At 42.3% G+C, this 21,895-nt stretch overlaps 1 protein-coding gene across 3 annotated transcripts in view; it reads left to right on the forward strand.

The window, feature by feature from the left end:
• Window positions 1-21,895, forward strand: part of Pfk (ATP-dependent 6-phosphofructokinase) — a 77,088-nt gene that overhangs the window by 44,355 nt on the left and 10,838 nt on the right. For 2 of the 3 annotated variants that reach the window (XM_089564079.1, XM_089564086.1), the window contains exons 14-18: window positions 719-806; window positions 4,539-4,691; window positions 5,471-5,697; window positions 6,981-7,092; window positions 8,876-9,084. In XM_089564079.1, coding sequence (XP_089420205.1) covers window positions 719-806; window positions 4,539-4,691; window positions 5,471-5,697; window positions 6,981-7,092; window positions 8,876-9,084 — 789 coding nt within the window. Of the gene's footprint in view, window positions 1-718; window positions 807-4,538; window positions 4,692-5,470; window positions 5,698-6,980; window positions 7,093-8,875; window positions 9,085-17,398; window positions 21,192-21,895 lie in introns of those variants that run through there. The other variant, XM_089564073.1, reaches the window with a different exon arrangement.

Genomic DNA, 21,895 nt, shown 5'->3' on the forward strand with positions numbered 1-21,895 from the left:
TTTATGGCACAGCACCGGAGATTGGGCACACCACTTTACAAATTCTTTTTGGACATGTCGAACGCTGTTTTCATGAAGTAGGTGATGGCAGGTACATTTGAAGTTCCAGCTGGACAGAATGGTGGGTGATTTTGTGTCTTGAGAAAAGAATACCTTTTCCGAAACAACAAGAAAGATGAACATTGTGAAATTCTATGCCGTGCCTAAGAAATGACATCTGTTGCTGTCACTTCTTTCCTCTCTGATGCGGTGGAATGTTTTACTACAGGTCGTATGGAAGCGGTGTGTGAGTGAACTGCTGGAGTTTCTGAACCATTCGTGTCGTTTTCGTGAAACAGGGGGTTCTGAGCATACGCACACAAATTATCAGATTTTCCTCGACAGCAGAACTTAATGCGTTTCTGAAAGGGTTGTGCTTGCATGAGCGAGCAGTCACTGTGATCCTGTCTCGTTGTGTGGAGGGGTCCCCAGATTGCGACAGCATGCGAACACTTTCTTGTCTAAATTGCTGTAAACTTTCTAGTCATGACACTTTTTTTTTTTGGCTGCAAATGCTTATCTTGTGCATACAAGCATTGCCGCATGCAAGAAACATGTTTGTTTGCTCTTTCCTGTATCCAGTGCAGAACTGTGCCTAGTTGTACAGTGTGCTGTCATGGTGATGCCTTTTATTTGTGCTTTTCTCTTTTCTCATGTGCATTTATTGCTGTTATCGCAGAACACTCCCTGGTGAAGTGATGGAGCAAGTTGTGACCAGGCTTAGGGAGTACAGGATCCAGGCACTGCTCGTAATAGGTGGCTTTGAAGTAAGTCGGGCTTGCTGTGCTCTTGTGCTACAGATCTCCTGAATGCGCGCATTGCTATGAGGCAGCGACAAGCAATTTTATTAATTTTTATCAATCAAGAAACACCTTCTGCACTGCTTTTGAGGCTCAAACTGAAACTAGCACAGCTGTTAAATATAACACAGAAGTGGCAGCATTATTTGAAAGAAAAAAGAAAGCGATTTAGTAAAAGTACAATTCGCATCCTCCTCGGGATTGAGCAGAAAATACCAGTCTGTTTGTTTGTTTGTTTGTTTGTTTGTTTGTTTGTTTGTTTGCTTCTTCCCTTCTTCCCTTTGGCTTGAGTAAGCATGGAATTTTTCACAAAGCTGCTTTATAGCAGCATTTGGCATTATGCAAAAATATCTTATCTCTGTTATTGCATGGTATGCACATATTTGATCTGGGACACCTTAAATTTATCTTCTCATTCATTTAATGAACCACCGTGAGGGTCATTAGTCTGATCCCAGCATTTGCATTAGTACTCTAGCTACCATATTTACTTTCGCCTTGGGCGCACTTTTTCTAGGGCATATCTGCAAAAATATAGGTAGCTTTCATTGTGCAAGATTATATGTTGGCAACGATTTGAAATGGTCAAAATGGGATACAAAAAGAAGGCTGGGGGCATATTTATTTATTTATTTATTCAAATACCCTAAGGCCCTCTGCAAGAGGGTATTACATAGGGGGGGGCACACGAAACACACTAATAAGAATATGCGAATAAAGATAAGATAAAAGTGTGAAAATTGAAACACCGGGGGTTCAAGGATAACACAAAAAGAAAAAACTACAATACGATATCGAACAAGATGCACAGGTATTAAATTAGTCCTGAAAAAAAAAAAACAGCTAACCACAAAAACACACAGAGACGTCAAATTCTGATATGAGTCCACAGCATTTGATGAAATTGATCGGCGTTAACTTCAGTGGCAATATCTGATGGTAGGTTATTCCAGTCAGCTATGGTTTTGGGGATGAATGATTGTGCGTAATGGGCCGAGTGGCATGCTGGGCGTTTGACTTTGCAGGGATGATCACGGCGAGGAAAAATGACAGGAAAATGAAAATGAAATGAATGAGGAAAATGAAAATCACATCTTTAGAATTGGAACAAACACATGCGTGTATAGCAGTGCAAGTCTGCGTACAAGCGGCCCCGCGTTGACAGTGGTTCAGAACAGCAGTTGCATATGCAACCCAGAGCCTATAAGTGCGAGGTGGCTGTCTGTTGGCAGTCGGCAAAGCCTGTATGTGAGAGTGGTTCCATGCGGAGCCCGCCACCGTGGTCGTACCGTGTACAGCAGAATGTCTCCAACACACTGGAGCAGCCACATTTCTGGTGCATTGCTCAAAGCATTGGATGCTTTCAACAGGCACCTGCTTGATGTTCAGTCACATGGACGCGCCTGCACCTGTTTGGTGCCAAGCTGCCTCCAGGCAGGCGCAATTTCTGTATGCATGCCTGTGTATGTTATGCGAGAGGAAGAAGGCATGGGCACCTAGCAGTGGCATGGGCACCTAGGCATGGGCACCTAGCAGTGGCACACAACTTTGAAGGCCTTAGGAATTATCAGTTTCACTGTGAAGTTTGTTGGAGCACAGCTGCTAGGTGCCCATTCCTGGCTTGTGCGTCATCGTCATTGTCAGTGTAACCGGCAGGGCTATAGTAAACCCAAAGAGCACGGTGAAGGTTGAAAGTAGGGCGATTACGAAGGCGATTACGATTACGACAAGAATAAAATGTGTTCCAGGCTGTTGCATAATGACTTTCTAAATGTGTTTACACATAGCTGTCGTGCCTAGATTGTGCTCCACAGCCACCTTTGCAAAAGCGAGTGCGGTGGATGCAGTAGCAGGCAGATACGACAGCAACCTCCTCCGTGCACACATTGGAGGGTTTGTGAAAAACGACACAGCGTAGCCCAAGTGAGGCAATTCCTTGCACAGAGATTATGGGCCCCTTAATTGTTGCACAGGTGTGTGGCTGATTATGTTCAAATCAGTGTGAGGTCTGCCACAAAACATTTAGTTGCAATTAGGGTTGGCCTTGAATAGGCAGTTGAACCGTCAGACAGCACATACATGAGCATCTATGGGGGCTGTTTATGGAGTCTGTGCTGTTTATCATAGAAACATGCACACATTGCTCTAAGTATGCGGGTCACATGCCTCATGGCCTGCTTCAGAGGAAGGCACGTCCTTTGTAGCTTCTGTATTCCTCCTTGAGGCAATGAGACAAGCACTCTGAGGGAGCAGCAAACGAGGGAAAGAAAGCCACAACCTTGCGAGGATTGCATCGTGCCGCTCTACATCACTCAGGAGCGTTCGTTCGGTGTTGATAGTTTAGAGGTCCTGTGCGGCAAAGTGGCACCACTTCACACTGTACTCTTAAGGACAGCTTAAGCGTTTTCCATGTTTTCTGCCGCAATATATCGCATAGTAATCAAGCTGTGCTCAAATTTCGCATTAGGGGGTACCGTAATCGTCAATCAAGATTTTTTATTTTTTTAAAAATAAATTTCCTCTTAGAGGCCCTTGGCTGGTTGTTATACATTTCATGGCAGCACAACAAGGTGGGTCGGTAAGGCTGCTGTAATGCCTATTGTTCTGCTGCACTGCTGAATATGACCGAGAGGCATGGATTTCATTAAAAAAGAGTGAAAAATTGAGCTTGTTTCGCATGGCAGAAGCCTTTTGCAGTATCAGAAGTGTTACTTCCTTAAAGGGCTGTTTCTAATTACAAGCCGCGTTTATGGCTTATTGGTTTAGTATATGGAATTTCATTTGTAAATTTAATGCATTTCAATCTGAAATTTCTGACATTTTTCTGCCCTACCATTTCTTCAGGCCTGTCCCTACAATAATATGTAATAGTTAGGGGTGTGCGAATATCGAATAATCAAGGACAGACGCATTTAACCATTACAAAACATTTATTTCAGCACCGAAGAACATCACAGTTCAACTATCAGTGATGAAATGAGCACAAAAGGTGTGTGTGGCTGCACAAAAAGAATCAAAATCTCGAACATTGTTCTTAGAAGAGTAGAAATATCAGATAAGATGGCTAGTACACAGCATTGATCAAGGCTAGCTTGCCATAAGCACAAAAGCGCGTTGCCGGGATGAACATAAAAGGTTGTCGTGAAGGAAAACCGGCTGCTTCACATGGTCAGGCAGAAGTAGTTCCCTTCTAGCTGAAACGACTTCTCCAGTCAAAGAAAATGCCCTCTCAATTGGCACTGAACTGGCACGTATTGCGAGGTATTTCGTGCACAGCTCTGACTATACCAGCTTCGCAGGTATAGCCACAAAGAAGCTCACCAGCGCAGTCAGCTACTACATGGCCCAACGTTACGCATTGCTCTGGGCGCCGCCAAGTTGTTATGTCTCTGTCGATAGGACTTGCGGACCTAAATGAACGCCGGTGCTCGCAATAGAATATTCGGCTAGATACGAATATTCGTGTCGTGTCGAGTATTCGAAACAACGCAAATACCTGGATTTCGAATCGAATGTGAATACTAAAAATATAATATTCGAATTATATTAGAAAATTTCGAATATTCGCACACCCCTAGTAATAGTATATGTGATAGACGTTTGTGACAAAAAACTGATAATATATTATGATACTGCCGGAGTGTAATTAGTTTCAACCTCGCGTGTAATAGATCTCTTTTTTTCTTGTGTGTGTCCCAGGGCTACCACACAGTGCTGCAGCTGGCTGAAGCCCGGGAGAAGTACCCTGAGCTGCGTATCCCCATGTGCATCATCCCTGCGACCATCAGCAACAATGTTCCGGGCACTGAGTTCTCCTTGGGCGCCGACACTGCCCTCAACGAGATCACTGAGGTCCGTTCCCGGAAACCTTTTTCCTGGCCCTGTTGACAAGAATCTGCGATCCACCCTTCTTTTTTTCTTGTTCCTTTGCTGTATTGCATGTCAGTTTTGTTTTTTGAATTTTCCTATTCTTCTTGCTGCAATGCTGAAACCATTTACTTTTCTAGTGACACATTGTGGGAAATGCATTAAAGGAGTCATTTTCATGTTGTAATGAACGGTGTAGGTAGGTGCAAAGGAATGAAAGTGTGGTGTTTCAAAGGTGCCCAGAGAACAGAACTTGAATACTCGTCTCTGCATTTTGCCCAAGATTTGTGGGGGCTCTTCTGTAGCATTTCAGTTCATTTTAATTTCATTCAGTCTTGACATCGGTCGTAACAAAAGTAACAGGGAGTGGGAAAGGGGAAGACCAATCTCGTGGTGCCGCCAATAGCCACCCTGCTGCCCTGTTATTTATACTGGCCAAGTCACAGGGACCATGTTCTGCCATTTCCTTGCATGACCACCTTACAGTTTCTTTTCTAGACAAGCTTGTCAGATGTATCAAATGCATCGTCACACTTTGTTGTCCGTCAGTGTCTATCCACCAGTGAGGCATGGGCAGCCCATTTATGCAGTTAGGCGGCATCATGGATGTTCCAATATACAGCCCGTGCTTGCTTATTCCCTCATAAAACACCATTTTAGATCTCCCTGTTGCATTTCTTTTTTTACAATTCCTTCTGCCAGCCTTCTCTTGACCCTGGCCTTGTGCCTCACCGTGCATCCTGGTGCTTTCTCGCCGCACGCAGATCTGTGACCGGATCCGCCAGTCGGCACAGGGCACCAAGCGCCGTGTGTTTGTGGTGGAGACCATGGGTGGCTACTGTGGCTACCTGGCAACGCTGGCGGGGCTTGCGGGGGGCGCAGACGCAGCGTACATCTTCGAGGAGCACTTCAACATCAAGGACCTCATGAATGACGTGCAGCACATGCAGGTGAAGATGTCCGAGGGTGTCCAGCGAGGACTCATCCTCAGGTGGGTCACGTGTGCTGTGTTTTTCTGCGTGCTTTCACTAGCCGTGAAAAGAATTACAGGAACTAGTAGCTTATTGACATAAGGGTACCGAATTCCGGTGATTATTTTACTTATGCTTAGCGTGCTTTTGTGCTGATGGTTAATATATCACATTTAAGCATCTGAGCTAGGCATAGTGTAGAGCAGCAGAGTTGAAAGTCTGGCAGTTTGATCGAACTGCGTCTTGAAAAGATCAGATGGAAGAAGTTGGCTCAAAGTGCTGAATTGCAGCTGGAACATCACTGGAAAAAGAACAGATATTTAAGAAGTGAATGGGTCCTCATAAAGAATGGAAAACAGTCCAACACTGCTAGTTTTGAGTAAGCCACTTCCCTGTCAGACAAAGCTACAGATTGCTGGCTTATCAAGTGCCGCTGCTCTTAACAGCCTGAAAGGCTTCAATAACCTCATATTGGGTAGTGTTCCTGTGTGAAAACAAAGTTTTTGTGTCATAAAAGCTCAGTGACAGCCACATGCCTGGCAACACAACAGTAGCGTCCACTAAGCTCCTACGCAGAGTAGCATGCCAGCGATTTTTAAACGCCGGCTTAATTCTCTGCATTTCATTAAAGAGTCTCTTTCTCTCTCCACTAAGCAGACCTATTTTTCACTTTGTTCAGTCTGCCACCCTAGGACCCTCGAGTGTAATATTATTATTGTTGTTGTATGATGTAACTGCATGTTATGGTAATAAACTGAAACTGAAAAGAGTCACATCCACCCACATATCTAACATCACATTGCCAGACATGTGGCTATACATTGTGCTTTCATGTCACGAAGGTGACATGCACAGTCATGTGCTTCATGTCACATAGTGACACTGCCACGCATTGTGTTATCGAAGCCTTTCAGATGCTAGGGCAATGCCATGGCCATATTAAGCACATACTTAAAAATATGTTTCATCTGGGCTCTGTGATCTTTTTGGCAGGATCTAGGCCTAGTGTAGCTTGAGGCTAGCAAGCCACATTCTCACAGCGTGAGTTTTCGTGGGTGTCTCGAAAAATGGAAGAACTGGGTAAATAACCTAAATAGCCGATTTAGCTAGCAGACTGTGCTAGTAGGAGGGGACACAAAACTTTGGCAAGGGTGCCAGTAACTGCATTTTCTTTGTCGTTTTTTCCTTTCCATATATCTGCCCCTTTAGGCAGTTTTCGCATCATTACTGTAGCGTCAGCACACATCTTTCTTCTGTCCTTCTAGCTTAACACGTCTCTTATTGTATTCCCTTCACCTTTCAGGAATGAGAAAGCCAATGAGAACTACACAACGGACTTCATCTTCCGGCTGTACAGCGAGGAAGGAAAAGATGTGTTCACTGCCAGGCAAAACGTCCTGGGTCACATGCAACAGGTGAGAGGGACGCATGTTTTGGCCTTGTCTTTGAAATAGCGTTACAGCTTTCTCATTTTTTTCAGAAGCAATGCCTTGTCTTTGATCGTGTATGCATATTGTTTTCATATGTTGTTTCACTGTAAAGCACTAAAGCTTTGCATATTAGGCATACACTGTCCCATCATTGTTACACACTGGCTACAACTGTGTATCAGCACGCACGTGTAAACCCCGGATGTGACCGTATGGCAACTTTCAAGGAAAATACGAATAGGTATATATCTGGCTTAGGGGTTAGCTTGAATTTGATCAAATAAGTTTGAGTTGGAGCTGTTTTTATTGGATTTTAGGTGCAAGTGAGGGCTCTTGTATATCGGTTGTCCATATTTTCTGCCTATGTAATTTGAGTTTTCACTGTTGAACTAAAGAATGAAGTGCAGCGGCAAGATTGCACCAAACCAGATTTGCATATAAACTGTCCATACATTTACATTGGCTTATGTATTGAGGCCTAGTTTATAGACCAGAATGCACTGTTCTTCACAAGCATTCATGAACTCCCCAACATCACTCCACTGTTCTTAACATTGTTGTCTATCCAGGTTTTTCTTAATTAATGGTAAGGTCAGGTGACTGTGTTCATTCTCTCTTTCTGTAATATATTTATGAGGCTTACAGACATTTCAACATTTAATTCTTTTAAGTCTGTGCTGCAGTATTTCATAGTTGAACACCTTCAAATCTGCTGTAGGGCATGTGCAGCACACGACATAGTCAAGCGCGGCAAAACTGCCCATGCAGTGCCATCACTTCCTCATGCTTCGCGTTGCTGTGTTGCGAACATTTGGCCTTTTCTTCCCTTCGTTACTCTATGCTGCACTTTCACTGACTTCCCTTTCTAAGCGACCAGTGCCACCTTCTTAGCTTTACCTGTTCTCAGGTTACCAGTGCCACATAGATAGCTTTACTTTTTTTTTGTGCATATCATGTGCTTTGCCCCTCAAGCTTCGTGTAGTAATGCCAACCTTTGAAGAATGCCACCCCGCAGCCACGCTGTCTTTTATTCTCCCCCACGCTGGGCGCAGACACCATTTTTGATGCATGAATAGACATTTCTGCATCAAAACGAGAGGAGGAAGCGTAGGTGCCTCCCCTCCCACGTGCGAAATTTTAGGAGCTTTATACTTTGCCTCACTGCCCCAAGGCCTTCAAAAAGTTGGCTTCTCCTCGCAAGCTCTCTAGCTCAGTGGTTAAGCCGTCTCAAAGAGCGCCGTTCAGTCACCTTCGGTATCCATTTGCTTCTAAGTAGGCCTTGCGATCCAAGACTTCGTGCATACTGCTTTGTCATCATTTCGCGGAAGGTACGTCGCCACGGCCAGACACTCTTTTCTATAGCCGTTTCTTTGAAAAAAATCTTTACTGTAATTGAAAAAAGTGCAGTCGTCTGTAGTAGGCGAAATGGAACCACATTTCACTTTACTAGATCCGAGTTCACTACAGCTGTGTTATACTGTACTAGTAATGATAATAATAATCAGTTCTGAGGAAAGGAAAGGCACAATGACTGTCTCAGTTACTGTGTCTTAAGAAGGGGATGAAAGAAATCACCACGGTAGAGGGCTACGAATTAGTTTATACTAGCGACGGTTAATTGACGTGCACTGTTATCGCATAGCACACTGGCTTTTATTGCATTTGGCCTCCATCGAAACGCAGCTGCTGCAGCTAAGGTTTGATTCCAAGACCTTGCGCCAATGAAATAAATACGATGCTCACACTGCAGTCTCGTGTGTTTGCGCAGGGCGGCACGCCATCGCCGTTTGATCGCAACTTTGGCACCAAGACGGCCACGCGAGCCTTCGAGTGGCTTGTGCTGCAGCTGAAGGCCAACTTGCAGCCAGACGGCACGGTGAATGCCACCACCCCCGAGACAGCCTGCCTGCTGGGCCTGATCCGGCGCCAGTACTACTTCACGCCTGTGCAGGATCTGAAGTCGCGCACCGACTGGAAGTAAGTGCTCGCTCCATTCTGCTCTGCGCACGTATGTGAGTCTGGGAAGTGTCATGGGCTTAGAACGGAGGACACTCCGTTTATTAGAACGGAGGACGCTTCGTTTATAGAGGAATCAGAGTCAGTATTGAAGGGGCCCTGAAACGGTCTGGCCACCTGCGAACCCTCTTTTCGTCCTGTCAAATATGCGTCAAATCCTTGCTCAGATTTACAAAAGTCAAAACGCTACCGCTAACAAGTTTCCTTGCGCAGAAAGTGGAGAGGGCCCATTTATGGGTACGGTGTGAAAAGAGAGGAAGAAGATGGAGACATGGTATAGTGTCATATGGTTGGCCAAGCACTGAATTGTCATGTATCGATCGATGCCTTCCAGCCTATTTGCCGGGCTGTGGGTAGGAGAAGTCGTGAGGTCGTGAAAATGAAGATGCGGGTGAAGGGTGTTTCAGGGCCCCTTTCTTTTCTCATCTTGTGTTTTGCAGCTTGTTTTTCTTTTTCCTATCTCTTCTTTTCACATCTTGTCTTTTTATCTCTAACTGAAATGAAGTAGGTATGTAATATGACACAAACGCTTGTGGGCTTTTCATCACAAGGTCAGTTCAGGTTGCGATCCTGGGAGGAATTTATGACATACCTTCAACATGGACTCAGTGACCTGCCCACTTTGACATAAGAAGTAACAGATAGGCTATGGAAAGCGAAAAAATAGTGTGGGGAGGGTAATGAAGTTGCAATTTTGCACACCTTTGCTTTCAAACACCTGGAGAAAACTGTTTAGTTCTTATTCAAGCTAAACACAATATCAGCTAGGTCACATTCAGATGTGGTATCTTGTCAGATTTTTCTTGCATGTTGGCTGTTTTATAAAGCCGAAAATTCTACTGTTATAATAAGCTTGTGAAACATGGTGACCAATAATGCAGAACATTAGTTTCCGTACAATCCTAGTGAGTACGATGCCACTTTTAATGTTTTGGTTATGAAAGACGTGCAACTAATGATCCAGGATTTAAGTGTAACATGTTAGCTTAGGATCAGAAATGTAATCTTGTGACTGCATAACAATATTCCAGAACACCAGATGCCTTGACATAATTTTGGTATGACTTGTGTGTTTGGCTTGTTTGCATGTTTTATTATAGTTGTAAAACATAGGCTGTGATGAAATTGTAGCTTTTGGTTTTAAAATGTGCTGCAGTTAATAACAAATACAACCAACCATTAAATATATTTGTGCATTTAAAGAGTTGTACAGGCTACCAGACAGGTGTAACTACACTTCATCAGTCACTGTAAAATAAAATAAACTTTTTATGTGCAAACAACTTCAGGCACTAACCTTTTGTAACAGCCTCTGATTAAGCCTTTTATAAACACAAGGGATTTGGTTAGCAGTGAACAGTCTTGTTTGCTGCTGAGTGACTGCAGGCAGGCAATACAAATGCGCAAGGCATCGGCCGCTAGTGTCCACGTTATTTTCATTAGATCTCTTTTGGTAGTCTTATTCTCTTGCTTGGAAGATACCTTTATCGCTTGCATTGTAGTCATTGCTTTGAATGCATGTTGAAGCAATGTTGAAGTGCTTGTGATTTCTTCTTGCCTCTTACTTAGACAGCTTGACTTCATTCTTTTCTTCCATGTGGAGTGCGTGTGGAGCAGTATCTCTGCAAGCACTGAGCAGAGTAACTTACTTCCCGAACGAGGAAGCACACGCAGCAACTGCAAGACAAAGTGCACACTGTCGTCATGCTGCTTAAGCTTGCTTGTTTTTCACTGCTCTGTGGCGCAAAGCTTTAAATGTGCTGCAGAACCTCAGATACGGTCAATCAAGGATATATCGGAACTCAGAGGGAATCAGGAAATAGTTCGATATATCGATAATCTGTTACATAAAGCATGGCAACAAATAAGGTTATAAGTAACCTAGAAGCCTCAGTACAGTTCACACACGCTAGCAGCACACTTCTTGCAGGGACATGCCATGGACCCATCGGCTTTCTGGCAGCATACTACTCGCTGGGTGTCGTTAGGCCTAGCTCAAATTGCATCGAAGCTGCAGAGTATGGTGCTTTGGAACCAGCTGCCGTCTATCTTTAAGAAGTCTAATCCTGTTACGATAGCACTCATCATCATCATCAGCCTGACTGCACCCACTGCAGGGCAAAGGCCTCTCCCATGTCTCTTCAATTGTCTATCTTTAAGAAGTCTAATCCTGTTACGATAGCACTCATCATCATCATCAGCCTGACTGCACCCACTGCAGGGCAAAGGCCTCTCCCATGTCTCTTCAATTAACTCTGTCCTTTGCCAGCTGCGGCCACCTTATGCCCGCAAACTTCCTAATCTCATCCAGCCACCTATATTTTTACCACCCCCTTTTATCCTTGCCTTCTCTTTGAATCCACTCCGTCACCCTTAAGGACCAGCGGTTATCTTGCCTCCGCATTACATGCCCTGCCCAAGCCCATTTCTTCTTGATTTTGACTAGAATATTATTAATTTGTTTCTGTTCCCTGACCTACTCTGCTCTCAGCTTAATGTAAAACCTTTTAATGTAACACCTTTTAATGTCTTTTAATGTAACACCTATCATTTTTCTTTCCGTCGCTTGCTGCGCTGTTCTCAATTTAAGTTCCTTGCGCAAATGGCATCTTTAGGCAAGTTTTGCTGCAGTCATATCTTCAGAATGCCGGGTGAAGGTTTACGCACAGGAGATAAGGATTTGAAACAAAGACAACTGCAACTTTATTGTGAAGTATTCATTACCTGAAAATTCAGTGCACGCGTGACAGATTTTGTCGTTATTCAACACGAGAAACTAGCCTGCTACTAAGGAATAAAAAAGAAAAGCCTGCTTCTATCTCAAGTGAACATGCTGTTGAAAGAGTATTTTGACTGACAACATTAGAACGCATATTAAATAAACTTCTTAAACAGGCCATTTTTGGCTTGTCAAACATGATACATATTATGATCGGCATTCACCATTTAAAAGAACACTCACGACAGCTTGATCCAATTTCTGCTCTTAGGAAAAATTATTGCTCATTGAAATATTGCTGAAGAAATCAGATTTAAAGAGAGAAGAATTTTTTTCTCTGCGCCGCTGGATCGAGACCGGTGATGCCAGTAACAAAATGGACTCTGTGGTCACCATTTGGAAGTGAACAACAGTATGACCTGGCCTCGGAGATCTGTAACAAAAAATCAAGTATTGACGCCATAATAGTTTGGTTTTGAGAACAACAGGTTGCAGCGACACCTGCATTTCATTTTTCTTACTATTTCCAAGCTCAGTTTTCACCAAAAGTATCCTCTTGGTTATAAGAGCGCGGCAATCTGTCGATGCAAGGCAAATCCTTCGTTTCGCTTTAATTAAGGCCTTCTGGTGCACCTCGAAGCATTGAAAGCCACAGGCCTCTGCTTACCGAATGAAGACAGTTAACGCAACTTGCCCTTTGCCAGTCTGAAGTACTAGACTGAAGCATTGTCACTGGGCAAGGCACTTGTCACGAAGACAGGTGCACCATGTAGGATGTGCACGCACATCCCCGAACGGCCGGAGAGACAACGACTGCAAAGCTCCACACGCTCCCTGCTGCCTGTCTGCATGTAAATACCTTTTCCTCACTTTTTCATTTCCTCCTCTGTTATTTTTTCTTTTTTTTCCGTGTGTTCTCCTTGAATGCTATTGATTGAATTTTCCGTATGTTCCTTTCTCCTGCCACGTTTGGTTGGTGCTGGTGTTTCTAGAGTGCTTACAGCATGCACGCTTTTTCTGTTTATATGCTTGGTTCAAAAATGCACCTGGTATTTATTGCACTTGCATTTTGTCCTACATGGTACCGTGTATCTTGTCTAAGTGTGAGAAAGGGTTTGAGTGCACATTGCTCTTTTTGGTAGCAGCGTGGATTTAGCAGATTCGGTTTGGCATTGTTATTTTTAGTTTTGCCTGTCACATAGGTTCATTCACTTCAGATTGGCCTTTGTTGGAATATTCGTGTACTTGTACGCAGTCGCTATTATCAGCATACACTGTCGAGCAACCTACAGCGGGTCCTTACCATATGCCAGATTAAGTAACAGATGTAAGCAGCTATTCAACAGAAGAATGTAGTCCAAAATAATTAGCTAGTATACAGTAATTAAGTAAATCACTGGCCAATGGGGGGCTTAAATATTATGAATGCAGAGGTTTAGCTTGCTGCAGATTTTCTTAGCTATTAGCTAGCTATTTGTAAAATAAACGTTTCTTAGTTCTTTTACCAGCCTGTTATGTGTGTACTATCTACTAGTGTATGACTAGCCACTGGTATGATTCTGGTATTATGCATCTGGTGCTTTTTATCTTTGCGGCATTTATATTTGTGCACCAAAGCAGGGTACGCTGTGAGAAATACTCGAGGTAAGCAGGGTAAGGAATACTCGAGAAATTGCCAGATATCCAAAGGTTTCCCGCCATTTATTCTTGTTATTCATGCTAACAAAGCTTGCAGTTCCCATTCGCGCAAGTCTGAAAGCTGAAAAAGCCTGTGTATAATTGAACTAAGTTGCTTTGCAGAAGTCTGCGTGGAGAACTGGGGCTGAAATTTTCATAGTAGAGTTTTCCTTCTCTTTCATTTAAAAGTTGCTAAACTTAGCTGTGCCATAATTCTTTTAAACTGGCCGCTTTGCAACGATCACTGAAGATTTGAGACATAAGGGATTACAGTAGACACACTATAATGGAACTCGAAGGGGTGAACATTTGTTCGAATTGTTGCAGCATTTGAATTAACATGACCCTGTTTGATGGACACAGAACCAGTGTCAGTTTTGAATAAGCAATAAATAAGCCAGCTGTTTGAATTAAAAAAGCGTGAACTAACAAGACTCCACTCTGCTTAATCTCCGATTGAATTGTGCGTTTGCCTGGTGCCTTGTCTATAACACTTAGTCTTCTCGTATAAACTAGTACTAGTCTGTTTTTGCTTGTTACTTGATGTATCCAGCCAATCCCTTAACATTCTGAACTTTTGATGTGTTCTGCTTGCTTGTGCATTGACGAAAAGGTTAGTGCAAGTGACCGGTGACCAGCAGGGTGGAAAAAAGAAACAAAAAATTTGAATTTTTTGCAGTCGATGGCTTTCTGCTGAACCTCCTGCAAGACTGAGGAGTGGGGGAGCCCTGGCGCACTTGTCATTGATTGGCGTTTTTATGAACCGCAGCACCACGAGTTGAGATTATTTCACTCTGGTGATTGGTCTCTTGTACTAATCTTTTTTTACCAACCGCTCTACACGCAATCGCAAAGTTTTATATAGCACAAGAACTGTGAAAAAAGAAAATTGGTATTTCTCACAGCCAGATGCATGCACCTTTTCATTTATCAGGGCAGTGTGTGACTGTACGCTTTATCAAGAATGTGCATGTCTCCAATTCCAGGATGCATGCACAGGCAGCTAGGAAATTTTTTTTTTTTTTATTGTCATCAGCTGAAAACTTGTGCAGCTGAATGTTCGTTTGGGAGATTGGATGCACTTATCCAAAAACTTCTAGACTTTTATGTCAGAATGATGGCCAGCAGAAGCAAACTTACCATGCTATAGCCCCTGGGCGCTTCAAACCAGCATGCACACTAACAGAGCATCTTTGTTTCCTACCCTTCGACCACTTGGCCACTCCCGCAGCCTCTCGCGCAACAAGTTCAGCTGGTAGCCTCTCAGGCGATGTGTTGTAAATTGTTTTGATCATCTCTTATTGCTGACAATACGTTTTATGCCGTATGGCAGTTTTAGCACCACAAATAGTTATATTAAGTCAAGAGAGGTAGGCTCGCCAGTGCTAGTGTTATGTATCTACTTACGAAGGTGACAAGGTGGCTAAATGCATCACTAAGGCCAATGAAGTGTGAGCGGCCGCTACGACATTTCAAACAGCAAAAGCAGCCAGGGACGCTGAGTGCCCTACCCATCACGTAAAGTAGATGCAGCTGAACACAGCAGCACATGAAGCACCAAAAGTGGTGCAGGAAGCCAAGCGCACTCTCCAGCTATACTTCGTTTCATACATAGCAGGCAATGCTATGGAGGCTGTGGAAGTAGCGTGTCCGCGGAACCATATTACTCCGCCACGTATCTCTTGTTCTTCTCGAAGCCTCAGCGAATGTTTGAACGAAACCAAAAAGTGGCATAAAACAAAGCGGTAGCACTGGAAAGCACTGTCAAAGTTGTGAGGCGCTCAGTGTTTGGAGCCTCTGACTGTAATTTTCATCGAGTGCGGACTACTTTTTAGGGGCAGATGGAGTAAGAGCGATTCGCCCTACGAGCCGCTTATCATACCTCCACATGTCATTTTTACTTCTCGTAAGTTTTGGTGGATCACAGGGCAAAAATGTGGCAACAGGTAAAGCGAACTGCAGGAGGTTGTCATTCACGTTGCTTGAGATTATTTTCCGCACGAAACATTTCTGCGACCACTGTGGTTGTATGGGATACTAATTTTTGGATGCAGATTTAGCCTGTGCGAACAGGTATGCTAGCTTTGGCAGCATTGCCTGCTATGTATGAAACGAAGTATAAGAAAAATGGCTGATGGCGAAGCCTCCTCAACCTGCAAAAGCAGCTAGGGAGGCCGTGCGTGCTGTCTAGCTTGATCATCAGGGGCACGTTCAGCAGACAAAGGCTTGGTACTATTATCGGTATGCAGCTGCCACCATCTTTGAGCTGTTCTGTGTGGAATGTGCTGCGGTAGACCTTCCCAGCAATGCATTTCATGCTTACTCCTGCTCTCAACAACAACATAGACTGCAAATTTTTACAAACCACTTTTTTATTGATGGCAGTGAAATTAAGGGGGGGCGAGGGTCTTAAAACCAACTTTTTTATTTATGGATAGAACCTGATAAAATTTTACACAAAGATGCGTTTTTCTCTTCTGATTCCAAAAATGTAATCATATTTGAGCTGGTTGTCTTAGATGAAAAGTTATGTTACAAAATCTAGGGCGTAATTAGGTAATTTCTTATGCAGCTTTAATGAACTTTCTCATTGCAATTTGTTGCTTTTAACATTCACTCCTTTCTACAAAACGTTTTTTTATAATAGACATTATCCCTCAGATACAAAACTTCCATTCATAGCTAGCTTATTGTGGCATAAGCCAGCCTTGTTTTTTTTTGTGTGTGTTTGTGTGTAGATTTGCAGTCAGCTTACAGAAATAGGGAAAACATTGTGACCAGGTACACAAAGATGTTGGGGAGCTGGCACACAAGGAATAAGATACTGGAACTCTCTATGTGTGAATAACTATACGCTAAATAATATGCTTCTTCAACTGTCATAATAATTTCATAATAATTAAGGTTGCAGAATTGCTTGAGCTTCGAAAATGTCCTGATGACCCTTTTTAGTTTTCCTGCAAAATTTATGGCCCAGATTTTAGTCAAAATTATTCTGGAAGATCAAAATGTTAGCTAAAAAGGGTCATTGTTACCGTTAAGATGACTCTGTTTGCTTGAGAAGGTGAACACGTTCAGTGAAAGTTGATCCAAGATTTCATTCTATAATTATACTTCAGCGAGGCTGTATTATTACTGTACCATGGCTTCCAAGGGTGCTCTTTCAAGCGTGACTCTTTCAGAGATGACTCGTATGGACAATCATTTTAGCATTTTTTAGAGCTCATCTGCTGTGTTTTGTGTGCACCACACCATCACACCAAAACTATCATGTGCCTTAGTGCTTTTAGTAACTGCACAAATAAAGCTGCACTCATTTTGGTTGTGAGTTCAATGTGTATATCTTATTGTCATGAGTAATAATATTTGCAGTGACTGCAAGATAGAACTTCACTCTTACAATTTCTAGAGGAAAAGGAAAAAAAGAAGTAACCCTGAGACTTGCTTGTCCATGGCAATATACAGAACAATTATGCTCATTCATACAGTCAACTGCTATTTATAAAATTTGGGGGCTTTCCTTATTTTTGCCTTTTCTGCTTGTTTCCGTGGAGTGGTTGGTTGAAATTTTAGGGTTTGTTTCAAAGCTGCTGAGTGACTTCATTCGGAGTCCATTTTGTTCTAGGTGGCAGAGAGGTTTCTTTATTTTCTTGAAGCAACCTTGTAAAGTAATTGGGCTCATGGGTACTTGTTGAGTGGTTGAGAGAGTCTAAAAAAGAACAAGAAAGAGAACACAGTGCTAACGTGCTACGAAGTTCTTTCCTCACTATTTATGATTTCTGCATGCTGGTTACAGTTTTGTGAGTAGTTGAATCGTTTGAAGCATTAAACGGTGGCTTAACGAGTGTGCGTCCAGTAATTTTTTCTTGTTCTTTTCAGACACCGCCTCCCCAAGTCAACTTGGTGGCTCGACCTGCGGCCAATGTTGAACATGCTGGCCACTTCTGACCGCTACCTGCGCGAAATGGCTGGGAAACACCCTCTCCTTATAGAGCAGTCCATCTCGGAAGACATAGACGAAGTCGCCTACAGCATCTAATTGAGCTTCCCTTCCTACTTCTCCTCCTCCTATTGTGTCCCATGCTTTGTTCCTTAATTTCCTTCTTTTTAAGGGGGGAAGAGGGTCTCAGAAATAAATTTTTACTAATGAAGTCACAACTATGAAACCTTCAGGGAACATGCATTTTTGCATGCTGATTCCAAATGCGTAATATAATTTTATGTACAGCAACTCCTTGTGCACTTATGCGATATGTTCGGTAACTTTTGCCGAGAGTTTGAAAGAAATTCTACAGCAAGGACCTTGTTAGATTGCATGTCATTGGTTTCTCTTGACATCAAGCTATGCAATAAGGGTAAAATTATCATCCTGCCTGTTATAGAAGGCGAGTTATAGGATTTTGACATCATCAGTTTCTTCTCGTTTGCGAAGTGGCTAATTCAAAACCCTGTAACTGAACTTCTGTGATAAGCAGGATAATAATTTCGCCCTTACTGCATAGTTTGATGTCAAGACAAGCCAATGGCATGCGTCCTAGCAGGTTTCCTGCAGCAAAATGTATTGAAAGCTCTCGGCAAAAAGTTATATAACATATTATATAAATGCACAAGGACTTGTCTTAAATAGGTTACGGCGCTCGGCTGCTGACCCGAAAGACGCGGGTTCGATCCCAGTCGCGGCAGCCAAATTTCGATGAAGGCGAAATTCTAGAGGCCCGTGTGCTGTGCGATGTCAGTGCACGATAAAGAACCCCAGGTGGTCGAAATTTCCGGAGCCCTTCACTACGGCGTCCTTCATAGCCTGAATTGCTTCGGGACGTTAAACCCCAATAAACCAAACCAACTTGTCTTAAATAAAATTAAATTACATATTTGGAATCAGCATGCAAAAATACATGTGTCTTGAAGATTCAATTATTGTGACTTTATTAACAAAATTTTTTTTCTAAGAACAGCTTCCCCCCTTAAGGCAGACATTGGGAGCTCATGAGAGCAGTTGTCGACGTTTGCTCGTGCTGTCGTCGTGTGGTTTCTTATAGAAGCACTGGCAAAGGTTAAAATAGGTGTGGTCCCATTTTCTACTGCTAGACAGAATTAGAGGAAAATGGCGTGACTCCAGAGTCTGTATCTCCCCAAACCTGTTGGGCTAAATGTGTAGATAACTGAGCTCGGTATTAGTGGAGAAATTTGAGGGGGTAAAAATCTACGGTAGTAATGTGGAATCCTTCTTTCCTTTCGTATTTATTTTGCCTCACCTACGTTTTCTTGTCTCTTTGATATCACTGAAGCCTAGCACATCAAGTGACAGCTTACCCAATGCTCCGGAATGTAGTTCGGTATTAGCTGCAACTGAGCTTGTGAATTCCTATTGAAACGTTGTATGTGTCACTTGTGAAGGTGACAGGTGCAACATACGGACACAGACAGACAGACAGATGTCTGTCTGTCTTTCTTAAAACAAGACAGATAGACATCTTGGGCGGGGGGAGTCTGGAAAACGTGGTACAGTGTGTTCGTTGAATATTGTGTTCTTGTTCCTGGGACTCAGTTTGTTGGTTGCTTTTCTTGCAATCACAAATGAATGCCCACCCTTTTACATGTTGGAGCCTGAATGAGTGTTGAGTTTTATACACCATGTTTAGAGATGGTAGTGAACCATATCTGTTTAATGGTTTCAGCTTTAAAGATGTCTCTTGTTGCATGGCTTAGACCGGTATTTTCTTCATAGCACTGAAACAGTAGGTTTAGTGCTGAACTTCTTAGGCATCTAATGTCATTTTCTTTTTTTTTTTACGCTTTTAAGTGACGCTCGGGTGTTTTTTATGTCACAGGCAGATTAACGTTTGAAATAACTTGTATTTATTTCAAGCAGCCAGTTCAGAGCTTCTCATATGTAATGCCAATGGAGGAAAATGTTGAAGTGTTCCTGATGAAGAATATGCCTTCTAGTAGTATTTATCGTAATGCCCAGGCTAGGGCAGTTACACGAACAAGAATCAACAAGATATTTTTGGTTTGTTGCTAGCGCTGCATCTAATGTAACAGTCCAGAATTTTTTCTCATGATATTGGCACCCTTTTGTGCTGTGTATACAACGACTGAGACTGCTAAGTGCATCTTTCTTTTCTTATTATATTTATTACTTATGCTGCCTGAAATCAGCTTAGTTAATTGCTTTGTTGTTTGGACCTAGACTGGTAGTCTGATGTGATGCTTTCAACTGATAAGCTCAAAGCACTTATGAGTGAGAAATGCTCTTCAGATTCCGTTGGCAAAGAACACCCTACGAATTGTATACTTTATTGTGGATCCCTCGCACTTAATCTGAATTAAAAATGTGCTGTGTAAGACAGGGGAGGTGCGTTATTAAGTGGGCTAATATATTAGCAAAGATGTATATTTTGGCAACCAAAATATTACGTGCATTCATTATGCTAGTAAATACGGTAGTGCATAAGGGGTGCTTGTTCACTGAAGAGTCATTTGATATATTGACTAAGATTATTACATACACGTTCTTGATGTCAATTTATCAAAGGAAGTTTTTGTTTTTCTATGCTTGGCATACGTGTTGACATGGTAAACAAAGTAAGTACCCAGCACAGTTTTTTCTGTACTCTCTGAGAGTTCACATATTCTAGCTAGCACTAAGCTTATTTTACTTCATGTGATAAAAGGCCGATATACTGCCTTTGTTTCACAAGAGAAAAATGTTTGAATTGCTGACAGGCAAAGCAGTGCTGTTTTTTTTTTTTTTTTTCAATTTCTCATTTCCTAATTATGCACCATTAGTTTCGAGTGCACATTTTAGCATTTCTTGCATGCCTTTCCGTCATCTCTCTCCTAACTTTCTAGTCACTAGCAGCTGCCATCTCCTCTTTTAAATTATTGCTCTCACATCGTAGAACAATGCACAACAACGTCCTCGTTATCTTTACCCTTTGCCAATGTGTGCTGTGATTTTTTTTTTTTCGTTACTAATAAGACGAGTTGTGACGGCTTGCTGTCAGCACCTATATATGTGATCTTACACAAAGCTGTCAGCAGCCCTGACTGTAGTCTTTCAAGTGTGCTTGTGTGTGTGTGTATGTACGACACTTGCAGTGTAGTTCCTTTGATGACCAAAGGCTAGCGGTGCTGTACGTTTTAAACCCTTTTACTCAGGGCTATTGAAGCATCTGCATTCTTTGTGGCAGCTCTATATTTTTCCCTAATGCACGTGCAGATAGTATCCTTGGTTGCCACTTATGGGAGTACAGCCATAGATATATGTATCCAGGGTTCTTTATCTTTGAAATTACTTTTTTGCTCAAACTTTTGAATTTCCTGAACTCTTGTGCCATCAGTTTAGTTTTGTCTTCATGCTGTTGAAAGAGACAAGGTTGAAGGAATTTACTGCTGTGAAAATCCAAAGCTCTGTGTTGAGACAGAATTTATGCTCTTCTGGAATGTTTACTAAACATGGAGATATGTGCGTGTTAACAGTGGGGGAAATTGTCACTAATTTTAATTTAAATATTCTCTGTGGTACACAATTTGTATGTTTTCTTGTTCTGAATGTGGATCACGTTTATATCTGCTGGAAAAATCAGTAGAACAGATTCTCCTGCTGTTATTGTATTTTGGTGTGTAATGCCTCTTAAAGATTGAGAATAAAGTCTTGAAAATTGTCTGTTGCCAACTGTGTCACATTTTTACTGGAAATAGTATTTATTTTCTATCCCATAGTCAACATCACTTGAAACAATGCATTTTTATGCATATGTGCCTTTACGAACTTACTGTCTTGGAATTAATCTTTTCTGTATGCCTCTTGCATCAACTTCCTTCAAAGCTTGTGTAGCTGATAGGACCGGCTCAAAATGATTAAGTGCTCTAGCTGAGTCTTACAAGCAATGCTATGTATGTTTAGCCTTCTCATAATATAAATTCCTTCAATTTTGACTTTCCGAGCTTTGCACTTTTGATTTTTAGTAAAAGTTTTCTTTGTCCTTTCTATTGCCGTAAAGCAGTGGGGATACCAAATCTTTCGGAATGTGTTTTTGCTCTGGAATGATGCCTATGACATAGCTAACATGGATGACCACGTGGAGCTCAGCAGTGCTCAATAATATGTAATTGAAATTTTTTCCTCTCTAGTTTCTGTTTCAGTTGTCAGACAATGGTTACGACATCACTAATGAGTATGAGACCACATTAGGCATACAAAAATTGCAATATATTTACTGCTTTGTCATTTTAATTCATTCAGACACTTAAGCTAAACTGCTCCAGGTTCTGGTATAGCAGCAAGTGAACAAAGAGCTATTATTATATTGCAGTTTTTGTAGGCTTCAAGTGATCTGGTGTTCACTTGGGATGTTAAAACTGTCTTCA

The sequence above is a fragment of the Amblyomma mixtum genome, chromosome 1, assembly GCF_055824585.1.
Source record: "Amblyomma mixtum isolate Tamu chromosome 1, ASM5582458v1, whole genome shotgun sequence".
In the NCBI taxonomy this organism is placed as follows: Eukaryota; Metazoa; Arthropoda; class Arachnida; order Ixodida; family Ixodidae; genus Amblyomma; species Amblyomma mixtum.